At 35.0% G+C, this 20,401-nt stretch overlaps 1 protein-coding gene across 11 annotated transcripts in view; it reads left to right on the top strand.

Moving 5' to 3' along the window:
• Positions 1–20,401, top strand: part of CCDC141 (coiled-coil domain containing 141) — a 205,285-nt gene that overhangs the window by 50,057 nt on the left and 134,827 nt on the right. For 9 of the 11 annotated variants that reach the window (XM_048214373.2, XM_057316443.1, XM_026492424.4 and 6 more), the window contains 2 exons: positions 15,558–15,749; positions 19,329–19,437. In XM_048214373.2, the coding sequence (XP_048070330.1) occupies positions 15,558–15,749; positions 19,329–19,437 (301 nt within the window). Of the gene's footprint in view, positions 1–4,568; positions 4,698–15,557; positions 15,750–19,328; positions 19,438–20,401 lie in introns of all 11 variants that reach the window. The other 2 variants (XM_044381366.3, XM_057316434.1) reach the window with 2 other exon arrangements.

The following is a 20,401-nucleotide window of genomic DNA, read 5'->3' as shown; positions in this document are numbered from 1 at the left end:
AAATCTTTAAAAAAAAAAAAAAGAAAAGAAAAAGAAAGGATTCAGAATATAATGTAAAGCAGAAGAACAGCACAGCTTCAGTACCAGAGGTCAGCAAATTTTCTGGTAATGGGTCAGATAGTAAACATTTTAAGCTTTGTGGATCACATTACTTTATGAATTGCAACTGTTCAAACTCTGCTGTTATAGTGTGAAAGCAGCCATAGACAGTCCATAAACAAATGGGTTTCATTACAATAACCATGGGTGTAGCCCAATAAAAATTTATGGAAACCAAAATTTGAATTTTGTATAATTTCCGTATATCATGAAATAATATTTTTTGAAATTGTGTTTTGAAATCACTTAATGCAAATGTAAAATGTAAAACATAAAACAATGTAGAAACAATTCTTAGCTTGTAGACCATACAAAAACAGCTTACAGCCTGGCTTTGGACTGTGGGACATAGTTTGTTGCTCCCTGATCTATACCATGTGATTCTAATTATGTGAGTGTGTGTGTGTGTGTACGTGTGTGTGTGTAAAGCTATGTGAATATTAATGGAAGTTATCTCTGGAGTGGGATTATAAGTAATTTGTGTTTGGTTTTCATGTTTGTATTTTCCCCATTTTTAATACGAAATTACATTATTTTCGTAATCAGAAAAATAAAACGATTTGCTATAATAATTGTTATAATAGTGGAAAGGACTTCCTTTAAAGAGATTTTTATCCATCTATTTATTTATTTATTTTAGAGAAAAAGCGCGTGAGTGGGGGAAGGGCAGAGGGGGACAGAGAGGGACAAGCAGACTCTGGGCTGAGTGCAAGCTCAGTCTCACAATCCTGAGATCATGACCTGAGCCAATACTAAGAATCAGATGCTTAACTGACTGAGCCATGCATGTGCCCCAGTGGAAAGCACTTTAAAGGGGCAAATACAGGGCGCCTAGGTGGTTCAGTCAGTTGAGCGACCAACTCTTAATTTTGTCTGGGGTCATGATCTGAGGGTCTTGGGATCGAGCTGCATGTTGGGCTCCATTCTCAGTGTGGAGTCTGCTTATCCCTTTCCCTCTGATCCTTCCCTCACTCTGTCTCTCAAATAAATAAATAAATAAAATCTTTAAAAATAAATAAAGGGGCAAATACCCTAAACCCACGAGGTTGGGATAAGGGAAGTCTTGCTGAAAGAGTCAACCCCTGAGCAGTTGTCTTGAAGGATGATGAAGAATTACTCAGGCATAGATGAGTCACAGGGAGGGGGCAGGGAAAGTGGAGGCAGGAAGGGAGAGCATTCTAGTGTGAAACATGAAGTTTAGAACATGGGAGAATCAGGAAACCACAGAAAGTTCAGAGGGCTGGAGAGCAGTATGAGAGAATGAACAGAAACAAGATTAAATAAAGAATCAAGCACTGAAGGTCTTAAATGCTATGCTTACACTTCGAATTTTATCTTAAAGTCAATTGGAAGCCACTGAAAACTTCATGAGTTGCTTAGCGACATGGTCATTTTTCTGATATAGAAAGATCTGCATGGCCTCAGGATAGAGAATGGATTGGCTAAGAGTGAACCTGGACACGAAAGGACAAGCTGAGAGGCTATTGTAGAAATTCAGATGAGAAGTGATGAGAGACCAAACAGAGGTGAGGGGTAGAAGTAGAGGGAGGAGAAGTTTTGAATGATAAATAGGAGGTTGACTCATAGGTCTTTGGAACTGATCACATCTTGGAACTGAAGGACATGTGGGGGAGAGAAGAATAAATAACAAATATCTTCCTTATTTTTGCTCCTGAAAGCCAGGTGAATAGATTTGGTGGATAAGATGACATGATCAGTTTTAGATTTTCTTTTTTTAAAAGTGCCCCTGGCTGACACAATGTGGACAAGATTGATTCATTACTCATTTTTCTTCAATTAAGATATGGTTGACATATAATAGCATATTAGTTTCAGGTGTACAACATAGTGATTTGCCAATTATATACATTATGAAATGCTCACCATGAGAAGTGTAGTTACCATGTGTCACCACACAAAGTTATTACAATATTATTGACTACATTCTCTCTCTTGTACTTTGTGTCATTGCGGCTTATTCATTTTACAACTGGAGATTTGTACCTCTTAATTCCTGTCTTCTATTTTGCCCATCCCCCCACCCTCCTCCTCTCTGACAACCACTAGTTTGTTTGTTCTCTGTATTTATGAGTCTGTTTCTCTTTTGTTTGCTCATTTTTTAAAGGATTTTTAATTTATTTTTATTTACTTATTTAAGAGACAGAGACAGAGGTATGACAGAGATAGCAAGAGAGAGCACAGGTGGGGAGGAGACGGAGAAGCAGGCTCCCTGCTGAGCAGGGAGCCCAACATCGGGCTTGAATCCCTGGACCTTGGGATCATGACCTGAGCCAAAGGTAGATGCTTGACTGAGCCACCCAGATGCCCCCATTTGTTTTGTTTTTTAGATTCTGCATCTAAGTGAAATCATATGGTATTTGTCTTTCTCTGTCTGTCTTATTTCACTTAGCATAATACCCTCTAAGCCCATCCTTGTTGTTGTGAACGGCAGGATTTCATTCTTTTTTATGGCTGAGTAATATTCCACTGTGTATAGATACCACATCTTTATCCATTCATCTACTGGTGGACACTTAGTTTGCCTCTGTATCTTGGCCATTGTAAATAATTTGCAGTAAACATAGGAGTGCATATATCTTTTCAAATTAGTGTTTTCATTTTTCTCAGGTAAATACCAAGAAGTAGAATTACTAGATTATATGGTATTTCTGTTTTTAGTTCCTTGAAGAACCTACATACTGTTTTCCATAATGGCTGCACCAATTTACATTCCCACCAGCAGTGTGTGAGAATTCCCTTTCCTCTGCATTCTCACCAACACATTTCTTGTCTTCTTGATACTAGCCATTCTGACTGGTGTGAGGAGATATCTTATTTCAGTGTTGATTTGCATTTCTCTGATGAATGATGATGTTGAGCATATTTTCATGACCATCTGTATGTCTTCTTTGAAAAAAATGTCTATTCAGGTCCTCTGACTATTGTTTGATTGGATTATTTGTATTTTTGGTGTTGAGTTGTATGAATTCTTTATGTATATTTTGGTTATTAGCCCCTTATCAGATATATCATTTGTAAATATTCTCTCCCACTCAGTAGGTTGCCTTTTCATTCAGTTTTAGATGTTTTGAGTTTGAGGTAGTTGTTGGATATTTGGGTCAAGATTTTCAGTAGAGTTTAAAAATCAGGAGAAATAGGGGCGCCTGGATGGCTCAGTCGTTAAGCGTCTGCCTTCAGCTCAGGGCATGATCCCAGGGTCCTGGGATCAAGCCCTGCGTCGGGCTCCTCCACTGGGAGCCTGCTTCTTCCTCTCACGCTCCCCCTGCTTATGTTCCCTCTCTTGCTGGCTGTCTCTCTCTCTGTCAAATAAATAAATCAAATCTTAAAAAAAAATAAAAATAAAAATCAGGAGAAATAAATTATATAAACAGTGGTTGTTATTATAAGAGCTTATGCATTCATTTGCAAAGAGATATTGAACAATGATTCTTACTCTTTCTCTTCCACCTTCCACCCATGGATTATATGGAGACACAATCTAATCAATACTTGTGGCTCTTTGTGATGGTCCATGCAAACCTTGGGATCACTTGCCCTTCTGTCCACAGGACCAAATCTAAAGTTCTGGAAGAAGTTAAGTAGTTTGAAAAAGTCACACAAATGATTTTGATATAACATCCCCAGCTCAGTCCTGATCTCTACTTGCTGAATGAGAAGAAGAGTAAAGACCAAGGTCTCCTGAAACACCTAGACATTTAAAATTAGGCAGAGAAAGTGGACTTGTAAGAGAGAAACAAAGCACAGGAGGAAAATCTGAGTGCAGTAGTAGCCAGTGGAAGAAAAAAAAAATTTAAGGAGCATGTAACAGTATTAATCACAAAAAAGTAAATGAAGATTGTTGGCATTGACAAATGTAAAGTCACCATGGAACTATACAAGAATATTTCAGTAAATTAGCAGGGATGGAAGCCATTCAGAGGTGAGTTGAGAAGTCGGTGGGTATTAAGAAAAAGCTGAAGTATCAAAGAAAAGAAAACAAAACAAGTATAGCTGGATGTCCCCTCCCCAATCTTTCCTATCTGCTACCACAGTTTGTATGACTTGATTCAGAGATGCTTGGAAAATTCTTGCTGAATGGGTAAGAGCATGGATGAGTGAATACATTTTTTAATAACTTCAAGTTCCAGGAGGTATTATCTTCTCTGAACTTTAAGAGTCATTGAGAGTATTATTGTATTGTTGTTGAACAAGTGACAGTTCGGTTTTAGCTTTAATGGAGAATAAAAAGCACTCTTTCTATTCAAGTGAAATACTCTCTATAATGCCCTATTGACTGAGGATGTTATAAGTACTTTGGATAATATGTGAATCTTTAAACTATCAAGCACTATATAAACATTATTTATATTGCAATATTATTACCGCATTGATAAATAAAACATGTTAAAATGAATTTTCTCCCCTTTTAGGTGTGTTTTCAGATACTAATCTATCTTTTTATCTCACAGTTTTTGATAGTATTCAACGTGGAAGAGCTGTTTCTGTCTTTAGAAGGAAGTCCATCTATAGGCAGTAGCAACCTAGAGAGGCAGTTGAAGAGATGGGGTGAAGGTGGGAGCAGCGCCAGCTGACATCAGGTGTTCAGAATTATATCCTTAGGGTTGCCTGGGTTTCACTTGCACAGTACATAAATCCCATGACATTTTTAAAGGAACTCTTCAGGTCTGAATAAGAAGTGAGAGATGGAGAAGACCTGCAGGGTGTTGTCAGGGGTTTTCCCACTGTTGGAAAGCTGGGGGGTGTGGCATTCTAGGGAATAAGGCGACAAATTAATTTTGGTCCAGTCTAAGAACATCTTTAAAATAACTATGGAAGGGTTTGCTCCAAAAGTAACAGAGAACTGCTGCTCTCGAATGGGTGCCGTGTGACAGTTTTGCTAGAGGCACTTCCTAAACTTGATGTCAGACGGCAGCAACTGGCCTCTAAACTCTCCGCTAACAGCCTGTGAAATAAGGTGAAATGACTTTTTTTTTTAATATTTATTTATTGCCTGGCTAGCTCAGTCGGTAGAGCATGAGACATTTATTTATTTATTTATTTATTTATTTATTTATTTATTTATTTATGAGAGAAAGAGGGAATATGAAAGAGAAAGCACGAGCAGAGACAGAGAGGGAGAAGCAGATTCCCCAATGAGCAAGGAGTCCAACGTGGGTCTGATCCCAGGACACTGAGATCATGATCTGAGCTGAAGGCAGATGCTTAACCAACTGAGACACCCAGGCGCCTCGACTAGAAGGAATAAAGTGAAATGATTTTCAAGAGAAAGTGAAAGAAACCTCTTTTTTTTTTTAATGATTTTTTTATTATATTATATTAGTCACCATACAGTACATCCCCGGTTTCCGATGTAAAGTTCGGTGATTCATTAATTGCATATAACACCCAGTGCACCATGCAATACGTGCCCTCCCTACTACCCATCACCAGCCTATCCCATTCCTCCACCCCCCTCCCCTCTGAGGCCCTCAGTTTGTTTCTCATAGTCCATAGTCTCTCATGCTTCATTCCCCCTTCTGATTACCCCCCCTTTCTTTATCCCTTTCTTCCCCTACTGATCATCCTAGTTCTTATGTTCCATAGATGAGAGAAATCATATGATAGTTGTCTTTCTCTGCTTGACTTATTTCACTTAGCATTATCTCCTCCAGTGCCGTCCATGTTGCAGCAAATGTTGAGAACTCGTTCTTTCTGATAGCTGAGTAATATGAAAGAAACCTCTTTGATCTCTCCCACACATTCTTTTTTTTTTTAAAGATTTTATTTATTTATTTGACAGAGAGAGACAGCCAGTGAGAGAGGGAACACAAGCAGGGGGAGTGGGAGAGGAAGAAGCAGGCTCCTAGCGGAGGAGCCTGATGTGGGGCTCGATCCCAGAGTGCTGGGATCACGCCCTGAGCCGAAGGCAGACACTTAACGACTGCGCCACCCAGGCGCCCCCTCTCCTACGCATTCTGTCCCAAAGATTCACTGGGCCCACACCATGTGCAGGGCATTCATTGTTTCTTAGTAGGGTTTCTATTTGGTGGCACAGTATTTCATCAAACCACTCCCCACCACACAAACACATTCTGACAACTAAAAATACTTCGACATATTTCCAGACACTCCTTTGGGGCATTCTGGTTGAGAACCAATGATAGGTGCTAGAGTTTTAAATATGAGTGAGACCACACATAGGTCTCTTGTGTCTCCTTTACAGACTTGAAATCATTATGATTAGCATACACAGTTCATTAGCCCTCTCCATCAGCACATTACATGGATTTATGTTTCAGGCTACCTAACTGATGTACTGCTTTTCTTGAGGAGAAGAGAGACGAAAGTGGTGGTCTCCATAGGGGATTGGCAACCCACATGAAAAACAGATCAGTATTTCCTGAGTGCCGGCAGCATATGAGATAGTACCAGATTCGTAAGGGAAGCCTGGCTAATAGGGTGTCAGGTGCATGGGCAACCATGGAAATTTGGAGAATGCTGAAAGAATCACATGGCCTTCCTAAGACCTTCAAGGCTGAAGAAGACAGAGACCTAAACATCAAACACCTGGATGGTGGATTTTTGGCTTTGGATTCAGAGCATGATCCATTTTAGGAATCTCACAGAAATATACTTCAACTGATCATTATCTTGAGATCTTGAACTGGCTGAGAAATATCCCTGTTCCATAAATCCTGCCTATTTCACTATTTGGGTCCCTCTCTGTCTTCCAGTATTTGGGATGATGTTTTGATAGGCCCTGGGGAGCATTGAACTGTACCTGGCCTCTGATCCCAGTACCCCAAGAGTGATCTAAATTCCAAGAGAATTTGGAGCAGATAGTTTTCTGCCAGTCCTCAAAGCAGACTGTCTACGGGCTTTTTTGGAGAAAATCCCAAGTGCGACTTGTACCAAATTAAACCCAGAGGGTTCTGCAAGAATGTTCTGGCCTTGGGATTGCAGTGAATAGAACATTTTTGTGGTTCACACTGGAGGTCATGGGAGAGTCCAAAGGAAATATTGGAAGCCAGAATTGCAGTCCTTCAAACTGTTTGTCCCCAAAACCTCTGCATCACTGATTTATGAGGTATCGCTTCAGTGGGAAAAGAACAGTATTAAGGGAAACTATTGTATATGTAATTAATAAGGCTAAAAAACACCTCTAAAGATGACCCTATTACATATAGAAAGAACCAACTTTCAGATTTATCTTATCACATTTCTATCAAACCTGAGAAATATCGCGGAAAGGTTGTGTTCACTTGCTTTGCTCTAGAATGAATTCATTGCCCATTTCTTATTCTCCCCTAAATCTCTGCCTTGGAATGATCAGGTTTTCCTACTTTCAGCTCTTAATACAGTCTGTCATCCAACGAGGTATCTTAGAATTTAAAATTCCTAATATAATCTCTTTCTTCTCCTTACATACTCTTGAGCTAACACCCATTGTAAGTAGAAATTAAGGCCAAGTCATTCCCTTTTAATGACAAAAAATATAAAATGAAAAAAAAAACATGCACAATACAAAACTAGCCAGCCCTCAAGATAATCTAAAACTTGTCACATAAGAAGAAAATGCCCAGATACTGTGCTTTCCAATAACTAGATAAGAACGTATACACATTTCATCTAATTCTTCTGGCAATTTAGACAAGCATTTGTCCACTTAGCCTAAACACCAAGGAGATCAGAGCTGGCACATATTCAGTACATGTCTCTGAAGAGGTCACTGACACATGCAACCCAGTTTGCCTGAGACTTTGAATTAACTATGACATTATCAGGCTCTGGTCTAGATTTTTCCTTTTTTTTTGCATTATGAATTCTGTTTTCCTTCTTTATTAAGCATGAGAGAAACTTGGATGTATAATACAAGATTTTACCTTTGCAAATGTATCTGGCAGTGCTAGGGTACAGTCTCCCAGCAGCAGTGGCTCAGAGTAATGGATTTTATTTCTTACTCATACTACATCTTGCTTTCATGGTAATTACAGTTCAGTTTTGCATGTCTTCTTTATTTTAGGATCCAAGGTGAAGGAACATTCCCTTCTATGAAAAGAAATATGGTAGAGTCACTCATTCGTTCTTAAAAGTTCTGCTCAAGAGTGGCACACAAAACTCCTGTTCACATTCATTAAAGTAAATCACATGAACAAGTCTGATGTTAGGAGGCATGAGAATATAATCCTCTTACAGGAGGAAGTAGCAAGTAACTGGGAACAATAATACAATTAAAGTGTATAATGTGTCTTGGGGTGTAATTTAAAAGTGCAAGGAAGAGTACTGTTCTAGAATTCTAACTGGAAATAACTCAGGTCCCTTGTTTCCAGTAAAACAATGACATAGCTTTTTTGGTTTGCTTTTTTCAGAATAGTTCTATTTTATATAATTGCAAAAATGAACATCACGTTTTACCCAATGATAAAAATAACATTCTCATAAAAAAATTAAAGATGGCATAAATAAGAAAGTAAAATTCAGTAGAAAACATCTAAGTAAATACCTAGCAAAATGAAGATATATATTCATATAAAAACTTATGCATAAATATTCATAATAGGTCTATACATTGTAGCTTAAAATTGGAAACATCCGAATGTCAACAGGTAACTAGATAAATTATTGTATATTCATTCAGTGGAATACTACTCCATAATGAAAAGAAAACATGCAAGAGCATGAATGAATCTCAAATACTTTATGCTGATTGAAAGAAGCCAGATAGGAAAGATTACATGCTGTGTGATATCATTTATGTGAAACTCCAGAAAAGGAAAATCTAATCCTAGGTGACAGAAAGTGTATCAGTGGCATCCTGGGACAGGGTTGATTGGGAAGGGCTATAAGCAAACTTCCTGGAGTAATAGAATTATTATGGTGATGGTTACTTAGATGTATACATTTGCCAAAGTTCTTTGAGAAGATGAGATGATACATTTTATTACATGGAAACTATAACTTCAATAAAGTTAATTTTTGAATTATTGACAAGTCTCAGATTCTTGGTTATCTTGTAATCAGGTTATTTATTGGACTTTAAAATTAGTTACATAATTATTTAGTTCATTTTCTTGGGTGTGCTAGATGAACAATCATATTGCACATTTTTTACCTTAATCATGTGGACTGATGATTCTAAAGCAATGTTTAATAAGCAAAAATGGATTCTTTTTTTTTAAATATTTTATTTATTTATTTAACAGAGAGAGACAGCGAGAGAGGGAACACAAGCAAGGGGAATGTGAGAGGGAGAAGCAGGCTTCCCGCTGAGCAGGGAGCCTGATGCGGGGCTCGATCCCAGGACCCTGGGATCACGACCTGAGCCAAAGGCAGACGCTTAACAGCTGAGCCACCCAGGCGCCCCCAGAAATGAATTCTTGACAGTACTCTTGACTGATTCAAATTTTTATCAGTGAGGAAGATACTTAATCTTGGAATCAAATAACTGTTCTTTTTAATTAAGGAAATATTCTTTTTCGTCTCCCAAGTTGAATTTTGATTAGAAATGAATGCTGTATTTTTCCCAAGACTTTTTCAGTGCAAGTTTTCTAATTTTTATTAAAGTATTATATTACTAATTTAATTTACAAATATTGAGCCAACCTTGCTCTTCTGGACTAACCCCAACTTGGTCATGGTGTATTCTTTTTTTTTTAAGTCCATTTTATTGAGGCATAATTTATACACAGTAAGATTCACTTTTTAAGTGCATGGCTTGTTGAGTTTTAACAAATGCATACAATTATGTTTATTATGCTTTAATATACTGTGGAACTTAATCTGCTTATATTTTATTTAGAATAATATCACAAGTATATTTTTTAGAATAATATAATCACAATATAAGCTTATATTTTATTTATAATAATATAATCACGAGTACTATTTGTTAAAGAAATTGTTTTTACCTCATATGATTTTTGGTACTATCTTGTTAAGTTTTGACATCAGAATCACACTAGCATTGTAAAATGAATGAGAATATTTCTTTTTTATGTCCAAAGAAGATTAAGCAGCATAGAATGTCTCTCTTTTTTTTTTTTTTTTTTTTTGAGATTTTTTATTTATTTATTTGACAGGGAGAGACGGCGAGAGAGGGAACACAAGCAGGGGGAATGGGAGAGGGAGAAACAGGCTTCCTGCTGAGCAGGAAGCCTGATGCGGGGCTCCATCCCAGAATGCTGGGATCATGACCAGAGCAGAAGGCAGACGCCTAACTACTGAGCCACCCAGGCACCCGTCTGCCTCTGTTTCTTGAAAGTAGCTGGGATTTGGCTTAAAATAAAGCAAGACAAAAAAAAAAAAAAAAAAAAAGAGAAAAAAAAGCACAAAACCTCTCTGGGACTGGTACCTGTTGGGGACCTACTTTCTTGAGAAATTATTCAATTTATTCTATGGTGATGGTGGTAATGATAGTGATGATGAAGGCAATAGTGGTAAGAGTTTCTTAAGACAATTTTCTTAACATATTTTTTAAGGAAACTTTCCATTTTATCGCAGTTTGACATTTATTAACAAAAATATTTCTTTTATACCTAAAAATAAATCCAAAACTTACTATGTGCATTTATGTCCCTTAATCTTAATATTTTATAATTTTGTTATTTGTATGTCATTTTGTTCCTTTTTAAATCTATTAGTTTTTTAAATTTTTTCTTATTGAGGTGAAATTCATAGAATATAAAATTAATCATTTTGAAGTGTATAATTCAGTGCCATTTAGTACATTCACAATGCTGTGCAACTACCACCTCTATCTAGTTCTGAAATATTTCCATCACACTAAAATGAAACCTCATACCCATTAAGCAGTGACTTCTTATTCTCCCCTCCCAAGCCTTTCCACCATCTATCTGTCAGCATGTTTTCTAGCAACTGCACTATTTGCATTCCCACAAGGAATGTATAAGGATTCTAATTTCTCCACACATTTGCTGACACTTACCATTTTCTGTTTGTGAAAAACATTTGTAGTCATCCTAGTGGGTGTGAAATGTCATCTCATTGTGGTTTTGGTTTGCATTTTCATAATGATTAATGATGTTGAGGTATTTTTCATTAATTGTTAAGTTGGAAGAGTTTTTTATATATTCTGCATGCTTGACCCTTTTAGAGAAATGTTTTTCATATATTTTCTTCCATTCTATAAGTTTTCTTTCTACTTCTTTGATAATGCCCTTGATACTCAAAAGTTCTTAGTTTTGAAGCAGTGTAATTTCTCTGTTTTTTGTTGTTGTTTCTTATGCTTCCAAGGTCATATCTAAGAAATCATTGCTAAATTCAAGATGATAAAGATTTACCCCTATTTTCTTCTCAGAATTTTATAGTTTTAGCTCTTACATTTAAAATTTTGATCCATTTTGAGTTAATTTTTTATATGGTGTAAGTTAAGGGTCCAATTTCATTCTTATAATTATGGATATCCAGTAGTTTCAGTACTATTTGTTAAAGAAACTGTTTTTACCTCATCGAATGGTCTTGGTACCATTGTTGAAAATCAGTTGGCCATAGCTGTATGGTTGTATTTCTAAATTCTCAATTCTAGTCCATTGATCTATCTATATGTACATTCTTATGACAGTACAACATGATTTTGATTACTGTCACTTTGTAGTTAAGTTTTGAAATCTGAAAGTGTAAGTTCTTCAACTTTGTTCTCCTTTTTCAAGATTGTTTTGGCTATTGGGATCCCCTTATAATTCCATATGAATTTGAGGATTAGCTTTTTGATTTCTGCAAAAAAAAAAAAAAAAAGCTGTTGGATTTTTGATAGTGATTACATTGAATCTATAGTTAGCTTTGAGTAGTATTGCCATTTTAATAACATTAAATCTTCTAATCCATGAACATGGGATGTCTTTTCATTTATTTAGGTCTTCTTTAATATATTTTTAGTGATGATTTTGTTTTTGTTTTCTGTATACAAGTCTTTCACCTCCGTGGTTAATTAAACTTACTCCTAGATATTTTATTCTTTTGGATGATATTATAATGGAATTGTTTTCTTAACTTCCTTTTTAGATTGTTTATTTCTGGTGTATAAAAGAAACACAACTTACTTTTGTGTATTAATTTTTTTGCACTGCAACCTTGCTGAATTAATTAGCTCTAGTATAACTTCTTTAAATTTTAATAGAATTCACCAGTGAAACCATTGGGCCTAGTGCCTTCCTGTTTAGAAGGTTACTAATTATTGATTCAATTTATTTATTTATCTATTTCTCCTTGTGTAAGTTTTGGTAGATTATGTCTTTCAAGGAATTTGTCTATTTCATCTAGGTTATCAAACTTGTAATATTCTTTTATTATCCTTTTAATGTTTATAGGTCCAGTAGTTATGACCCCTCTTTCATTTCTGATGTTAGTAATTTGTTTCTTCTCTCTTTTTTCTTGTTTAACATGGCTAGAAGTTTAACAATTTTATAGATTTTTAGAACCAGCTTTTGATTTCATTGATTTTCTCTATTGATTTCATGATTTTTGTTCTAATTTTTACTACTTCTTTTATCCTGCTTATTTTATATTTAATTTACTCTTCTTTCCTCTAGTTTTCTAGGACAGAAGTTCAGAGTATTGATTTTAGATCTTTTCATATATATATGAATATATATATATATGAATATATATATATGAATATATATATATGTATGTATTCAATGCTATAAATTTTCTTGTTGGCACTGCTTTTGCTGCAAATTTTGAGAAGTTGTATTTTACTTTCTTATAATTAGGAATATTTTTCAATTTTTCTTGAGACTTTTTATTTGACCCAGGTGTTATTTAAAAGTGTGTTGTTTAACCTACTCATGTTTTGGAATTTTTCAACTTTCTTTCTGTTATTGATTTCTACCTCAATTCCATTAGGTATGAAAGCATACTTTGATTTCTATTCTTTTAAACTTGTTCAGATATGTTTTATGGCCCAGGATATGGGTCTATCTTTGTGAATAGACAATCTCATGCATCATCTTGGTGAATGTTCCATGTGAGCTTGAGAAGACTGTATGTTCAGCTCTTGTTGGGCATAGTAGTCTGTACATGTTAATTATATCCAGTTGATTGATAGGTTTACTCAATTAAACTATATCCTTAATAATTTTCTGTTTGCTTGGTATGTCAATTACTGACAGAGGTATTGAAGGCTCCAACAATAATGGTAGAATTGTCTATTTGTCCTTATAGTTCTATCAGTTTTCGCCTGGCGTATTTTGATACTCTGTTGTTAGGCACAAATACATTTAACACTGTTATATCTTCTTGGAGATCGATCCTTTCATCATTATGGAATGCCCATCTTAATCTCTCATAATATTCCTTGCTCTGAAATCTGCTCTTCTGAAATTAATATAGCTACTCTAATTTTCTTTAGATTAATATTAGCATTGTATATCTTTCTCCATCCATTTACTTTTAATCTCTCTATACCTGTATATTGAAAGTGGGTTTCTTACAGATGACATATAGTCTCATTTTTGCTTCCACTCTTGATAGTTTTGCTGTTTCAGCAAGCAAAAATGTCTCAAAATTTTCTTACCATTTTTAAGTTGTCTTTTTGGTGTCAGTTTTCACTTGGTTGCTGTAAACCTCTTTCTTTTTAAGCTTTTATTTATTTATTTTAGAGAGGGGTGGGAGGGGGAAAGGGGGAGAGAGAGAGAAACACCCAGCAGACTCCACACTGAGCACAGAGCCCAATGAGGGGCTCAATCTCACAATCCTAAAATCAGACCTGAGCTGAAACCAAGAGTTGGATGCTTAACTGTGCTATCAGTCACCCCAGTTGCTTTGACCTCCGACTACTTTCCAGAGTTCTGATAATGTTGATTAAGACAGTTTTGCTTGCTTTTTCAATGTTTTTGTAGAGGGATAAAATGTTGGAGCCATCTACTCTGCTATTTTTATGTGTATCTGTCAGATATTTTTATGTTTCATTTGGCTTTCTAATAAACCAACTTCTTTTTAATTAATTCTTATATTTTTCTCTGATTTATAATTTATTATTTTGAACTTAATAACTCTTAATTCTTATTTTATTTTATTATTCTTTTTCTATAATTTAGGCTTGAATGTTTAATTAATGAATTTTTTCTTTAAAAACAAAGTTGTTCAATACTATGAATTTTATATGAGCCTAAAGTTAGCTAGATATCTTAGGTTATTAAACACAATAGCCTCATTATTTATTTTTCTCAAAACAGCCTACAATAGTAGTTTTTTTTCTCCAGTTGATCTAAGAATTATTCTTTAAAGTGTTATCTTAGAATTTCTAAGAGATTTGTTTTATTACCTGGACTTCTTGTTGTTTATTTCTACCTATTGCATTGTGACTAGATATAACTACTTTAAATATTTTGATGCCATAAGTATAAAGATTCATAAGTACCACATATCTACTATAGATTGCATCATTTATCAAAATAAAATTCCATTTTAAATACCAGTGTTTTTTTGTTTACATTTCCATTTTGTCTGCCATTAATGTTGTTAGTCTTTCTTTTATTTTGTCTTTGCCTGGTATATTGCATCTTTTTATTTTCAAAAGTTATGTCTTTAGGGATGTCTCTAGTAAACATAAATTAGTTGATTTTTTTAAAGCTTAACCTGATAATATTTGCCTTTTAATTGAGAAAGGTAATGCATCCACTTTTTTGGTGTTAACTGGTGTTTAATCATATTACTACATTTTGGTTTTTTTGTTTGTTTGTTTGTATCCTCATTTGTATGCTCTTTATGCCTTTTGTTTTCTTTTGTATTATCACATTTTAGTCTCCTTTTCTACTGATATTTTAGAATTTATTCGTATTATTTTTAATCTATTGTGTTTTTAAAGTTTTTCCCATTATTTTGGTGCCAACTTTAAGAATGAAACAGAATCTGTGAGATCCTCCTCCTATTCCTAAATGAAATAATTATGTAAGCACATGGTCCTCTTTATCTTCCATATTTTGTTCAAACAATCTGTATTACCAGTTATAGATATTCTAATTTTTACATTATCAATATTCTAAGAACTTATTTTTGGCATTTACATTAAACTTCACAAGCATATTAACAATAATAATTATTTAGAATAAAGTGAGTTTTATGAGGTTCATTTTTCATAATTTTTTTTCTTTATCACTCTCTTCTGGATGTGTTCCAATTAGTTTTCCTTTTTTTTGAAATGTGAGATCAACGTAATATTCTGGACCTCTGGGAATGTAAATATGTACCTTTGATAAATCTCTACAGTGTTTGAACAATGTTTAAATGTGAATGCCTTTAGCCCCGCCATGCTTTCTAGCTTATCACAATTTCCATTGCTCCCTTATCTCTATTTGATCCAACTGTCTGCGTTGTAGTTTTCGTTTATAAATTCTTTCTAAACCTTCTTAGACCACATGCAGTTTAAAATACCCAATGTTTAAAATATGATTCCAGGTTCTTGCATTGAATGACACTCTTTTCTTTCCTGCACTTAGGCTTTGGAAGATCAGGTATGGGAACTCTTGCAGGAAGCAGACAAGACAGCTGAAGAGAACAAGGATCAGAGTCAGGTCTATGATGCCATGGCCAACACGTTAGGTGAAGCATGGGCAACCCTTGTCTCCATGCTTGAAAGAAGAAGGGAGCTTCTCAGGTTGACCTCTGAATTTTTTGAAAATGCCTTGGAGGTTTGTGTTTAAAAAAAATACTTTCACATCAGAGCAAATAGACAGCACTCCTGAAAATGTTTTATTTCCACAAATAGATTTTGCAATCAGTTAAAAATGGCAAGATGGCCAAGTTATATACAATACATTTAATTTTTGATTGCCCAAACATAAAATTGTTAATATTTTTAATGTAGCCCTTCAAAAAAACCCTAAGGGTGTGCCTGGGTGGCTCAGTCGGTTAAGGGTCTGTCTTAGGCTCAGGTCCTGATCCTGGGATCCTGGGATAGCATCCAGCATCTTGGGCTCCCTTCTCAGTGGAGAGTTTGCTTCTCCCTCTGCCTCCCCCACCCCCGTTTGTGCTTTCTCTCTCTCAAATAAATAAATAAAATATTTTTCAAAAACCTTAAGTACAGCTAATTAAAATTCAGTAAAATGTTAAGTAAAAATAGAAACTCTTATCCATAAGTCACTATGATTTATTACCTTCTTTAGAAGATGGTAATATAGTTACTAAATCAAACAATTTTCCCTGATTTTATGAATATTAGGAAATATTGGTCTAAAGTGTTCTTGTTGACTTAAAGATGGAGGATAGAATTTCTTCTGCTATTTATGAAAAGGAAATTGCAGAATATTCCATAGAATATTTGACTTGTAAGTGTAGCATTTTATAAAATACTTTCCTAAGGCATATAGCTGGATTCATAGTTTAAACTCATTAAAAGTTTAAGGAAAGAAAAGTCCTGGACCTAAGAAGGTCATTTCCTCCTGTGACTTTTCTTGAATTCTGAGATGTTTTCCCAGTTCCCAATTTCAAAATGCGAGACTCAAAGAACATTATCAAAAGAGCTGTTGTATTTGGTGTAAGACAGTTATTGGAAATTTCACTTTGAACTTCTCTGTCAAGTGGCAGTACATGCATTTTGATGTGAGAGCACTGCTTCATTATGATAAAGCACTAGCTTTGAAAAATATGACATTTCCAAACTCAAAGTTTTGGTCTTAAATCCAAAATAATGAAAGAAGGAAGATTAGTAATAGAACATAAAAACTGGGGTAGACAATCTCATGCATCATGAACTCATTTAAAAGTAAAAAGGAGGAGCAAAAACCTTATTGTAACTTTTAAGTTCTGTTTTCCACAGTTTGAATACAGAAGTCTAACTACAATTCATTTTACAGATCATCTTGGGGAAAAGTTTCATGCATAGTTTTCTTTCCTGAACAGAAACCAGGTGAAATGCACCTACAGGGTCAAATTGTAGATACATCTGATTCATTCCGTCTTAGTAAGTGGGGTATAGATGTCAACTGCCCTTGAAATTCAACTCATATGAGCCCAGAAAATTATCTTTCTTCAAACATTAGGCCCAATATTTGTTTCTCACGGGTAGTAACATAAATGCCCGCTGATTTTCTCTCTGATGAGAAATTATTTCCAGATAGTGCATGAAGTAAAAAGAAATACTAAGTCAACTCATAATTCAGCCCACCACTCTGATTTTTAGTGAAAAGATATTGTTTCTTGTATTATCCTGCTTCCAGGTTTGTGGGTCACTTAATACTAAGCTGAAGGCAAACTCCTTTCCTGCCCCTTGTGTTGCCAAACTGTTTTCATGACTGATTAATAATAATAAAAAAGAAGAGAATAGGGTCTTTGCAAAGTGTCCCACTGTTGCCACTTCTGTGCCACGCAACATGCAAAAAGAAAAATGGACAATAGAAAATATCCATAGGTAAAAGTTAATAGAACTTTAGGGAAAACTTTTCTGATTAAAGCATTATTTGCATATTTATTTATTTTAATTTCAAATAACAGTTGAAATATAGTTATAAGTTATACAGTGACTCCAAAACTTTTTGTAATGTTCTATAGAGAAAAACCAAATTACTTCCTAGGGTTGGTTTTGCTCATTTGTTTGTTTTGAAACTTCTCTTTGAGGAAGACCCTTAAAATAAGCTATTAAAAATGGAATGAATTAGAGATGCAAATGATGTGTGGATAGGATCCCCTTATTGAACTATGATGAATGCAGTTCCATAAAAATATGAAATGACTTCTTATTGCAGGGTTGATAGTTCTTACAGGACCGTTTCAGACTCACAGACTTAACCATCAGACAGGTTATTCTCTTATTAGACACCATGCTGCAATTTAGAAACTCTGTCCCTAAGTGACAGTGGCTGATATCCACCAGATTGTTCTAGCAGGATGGTGGAGGCCTACTCCATATTTCTAAAGAGGACATGCTCATTAGTCTCTTTCTCATCATTCCATGCCATTTATAACTGGATTTGATGTGACCATTGTAATAGTCAAAATATAGTAGATCTTGTTAATTGAATAGTTACATAAAAATATTAAAAATCACTAAATTCATAGATGATAGTTTGGAGAAAACTTGAAAAAAAAGATAAGCATGTGATAAGCTTTTGTGTCTTTCTCACCTTTATGAGTTTATCCAATACCTGATACAAAGGTAAACATATTGATTACATTTTTGAATCTGCGTGCCAGAACAAACCAGCTATTGTCTAGCTAGACTGCTACTATGTCTACAATCATGGATGTACTGTACTGATAGAACCAAATATGTTTTACCCTCTTCTAAAATTTGTTTCTAAGATTATTCCCCTGAGAATTTTACCATCACTTCAAATACCTCCCCTTCATATTTCCTTCGAGGAGAAACAGAGAGATGGGTCATGTTCCTCACGTTTTAAAATGCAAAATTGCTCCTTTTTTTTTTGAAACAGAGGAAAAATTTTTCATTTTTCTTTCTTGCTATATCTAATCACATTTTTATTTATATAAAGAATGCATAAAATCATTGATGAAAATGCAAACAAAATTACAAATTATAGATTTAAAAGGTAAAAGTTCACCCCCCCATCCTTAATCTCATTCCTTCTCATAAAGGAGTGTGTATCTCTTCAGATCACTTTCTTATTTTGTATAAGAAATGAAATTAGGGACATTACTTCTTAGGCGTTTTGTTAAGATCAAGTGTAGAAAGGGGATTAGACTTGTGTTATTTTGAAAGTTACGTTTTTTTGGTTCTAGGTCTAGTCACAGAGGAAAACATTAATTGTATTTCAACCTTCCCTCTAAGTGGATTCTTTAATTATATTCACTTATAAGTACATAGGTTACTGGTTAACCAAACTTTTATTGTTCGTTTGTTTATTTTTAGCAAACTTTCTAGTTATTTTCTGACAAACTGCTTTATATGTTGGAAGTGGCTGCTTTGTTACATAGACATAACAATTTTAGTTGAAGATTTCAACAGATACTTATCAGTGTACAAGTTAAATTATTTCTGCATATATGACATGTATCCATGTATGAAAGGAATACAAAGGAAGGAGAAGAAAGTTCTTTGGCACTTTGTAAATTGACTATATATAAATACACAACCTCATACAAACACCCTAACCCCACACACACTCACACAAACACACACATCATCATATAAACACACAAACACATATACAGTCAGCTAGGTCATGAATTCATGAAAATCATCTACAAATCACCCTAAGCGGCACATTGATTTTTATTTTTTCAAATGTCTTTCCCTTGTATTTGTGTTGTAGTTTGCTATTAAAATAGACCAAGCTGAAGATTTCCTCCAGAACACCCAGGAGTTTGAGAGTGCGGAGTCCTTACAATCACTTCTTCAGCTTCATGAACATCACACAAAAGGCAAGAAATATGTTTATTCTTCACATCAGCTTTTAGAGGTTTAATAACATGTTCATGTGAGAATGCTCATGTGTGACAATGTATTTTAAATTTATCTGTTCATACCTCAAATTGTTCCAAGAAAGTTTAAATAAAGCTTTATTTCTGGTCATTTGCTTCAAAAAAGACATAGTTGTAAATGATTCTAAGGGGTTGTTAGAGGAACAGCCTTCAGAGATTCAGTTATTCAATCTGCTGGGTTTTAGCTCCTGAGGTCAGGGGCCATTCCCACCTTGTTCTTCCTGTATCCTCAGCATCTAGCTCAGTGTTGGCACATGGGGGATCCTCAGGAAATATTTTTTCATTGAATAAATGGTTGAATTCAATGAATTTTCCTTCTCGGGGTCAGGAAATGAAGATCAGCCTTTAAATAACAGCTCTGGATAAGGAAAATTGTCTTCCACTATTACAGTTACTAAAAGAGAGGGGGCGGTAGAGGACTTTTTCCTCAGGAGGCCTAGTCTGGTTGGGGCATGTACACATGTATTGGCAGGTTACCTGTGGGTCCCTGTTACACCGCCCAGCATACCACGTAGTAACGATTCATTTCCGTATTTGCCTCTATCACCAGATTGTGAGACTCTGGAGGGTGGGGATTAGTCCATATCTGAATCTCCACGATGTACAGTAGCATCCAACCTGAAGACGTTTTTTGAGTGTTATTTGCACTTAATTCCAATGTAAGACACAATACAATGCTATAAACTGGAGCAATAACAAGGCACTACAGGGACATTAAGGAGGAAAAAATTGATTCTAAGCCCTGAAGGATCACAATTGAACCCTCCAGTTTTCCAATGTCTTTTTGAAATGAACGTAATACCTAAGAAGCTTCCTCTCAGGAACAATCATATTGTTACTTATTTGTTCTTAAACGTTCTTAAATATATGTTTTAAATGTGGCTGAGATATAGGTTCATTGGAG

This window comes from Ursus arctos, unplaced genomic scaffold, assembly GCF_023065955.2.
Source record: "Ursus arctos isolate Adak ecotype North America unplaced genomic scaffold, UrsArc2.0 scaffold_1, whole genome shotgun sequence".
Taxonomy (NCBI): domain Eukaryota; kingdom Metazoa; phylum Chordata; class Mammalia; order Carnivora; family Ursidae; genus Ursus; species Ursus arctos.
Note: the sequence above shows the minus strand (reverse complement) of the source record. Positions and strands in the feature narration are given on the sequence as shown.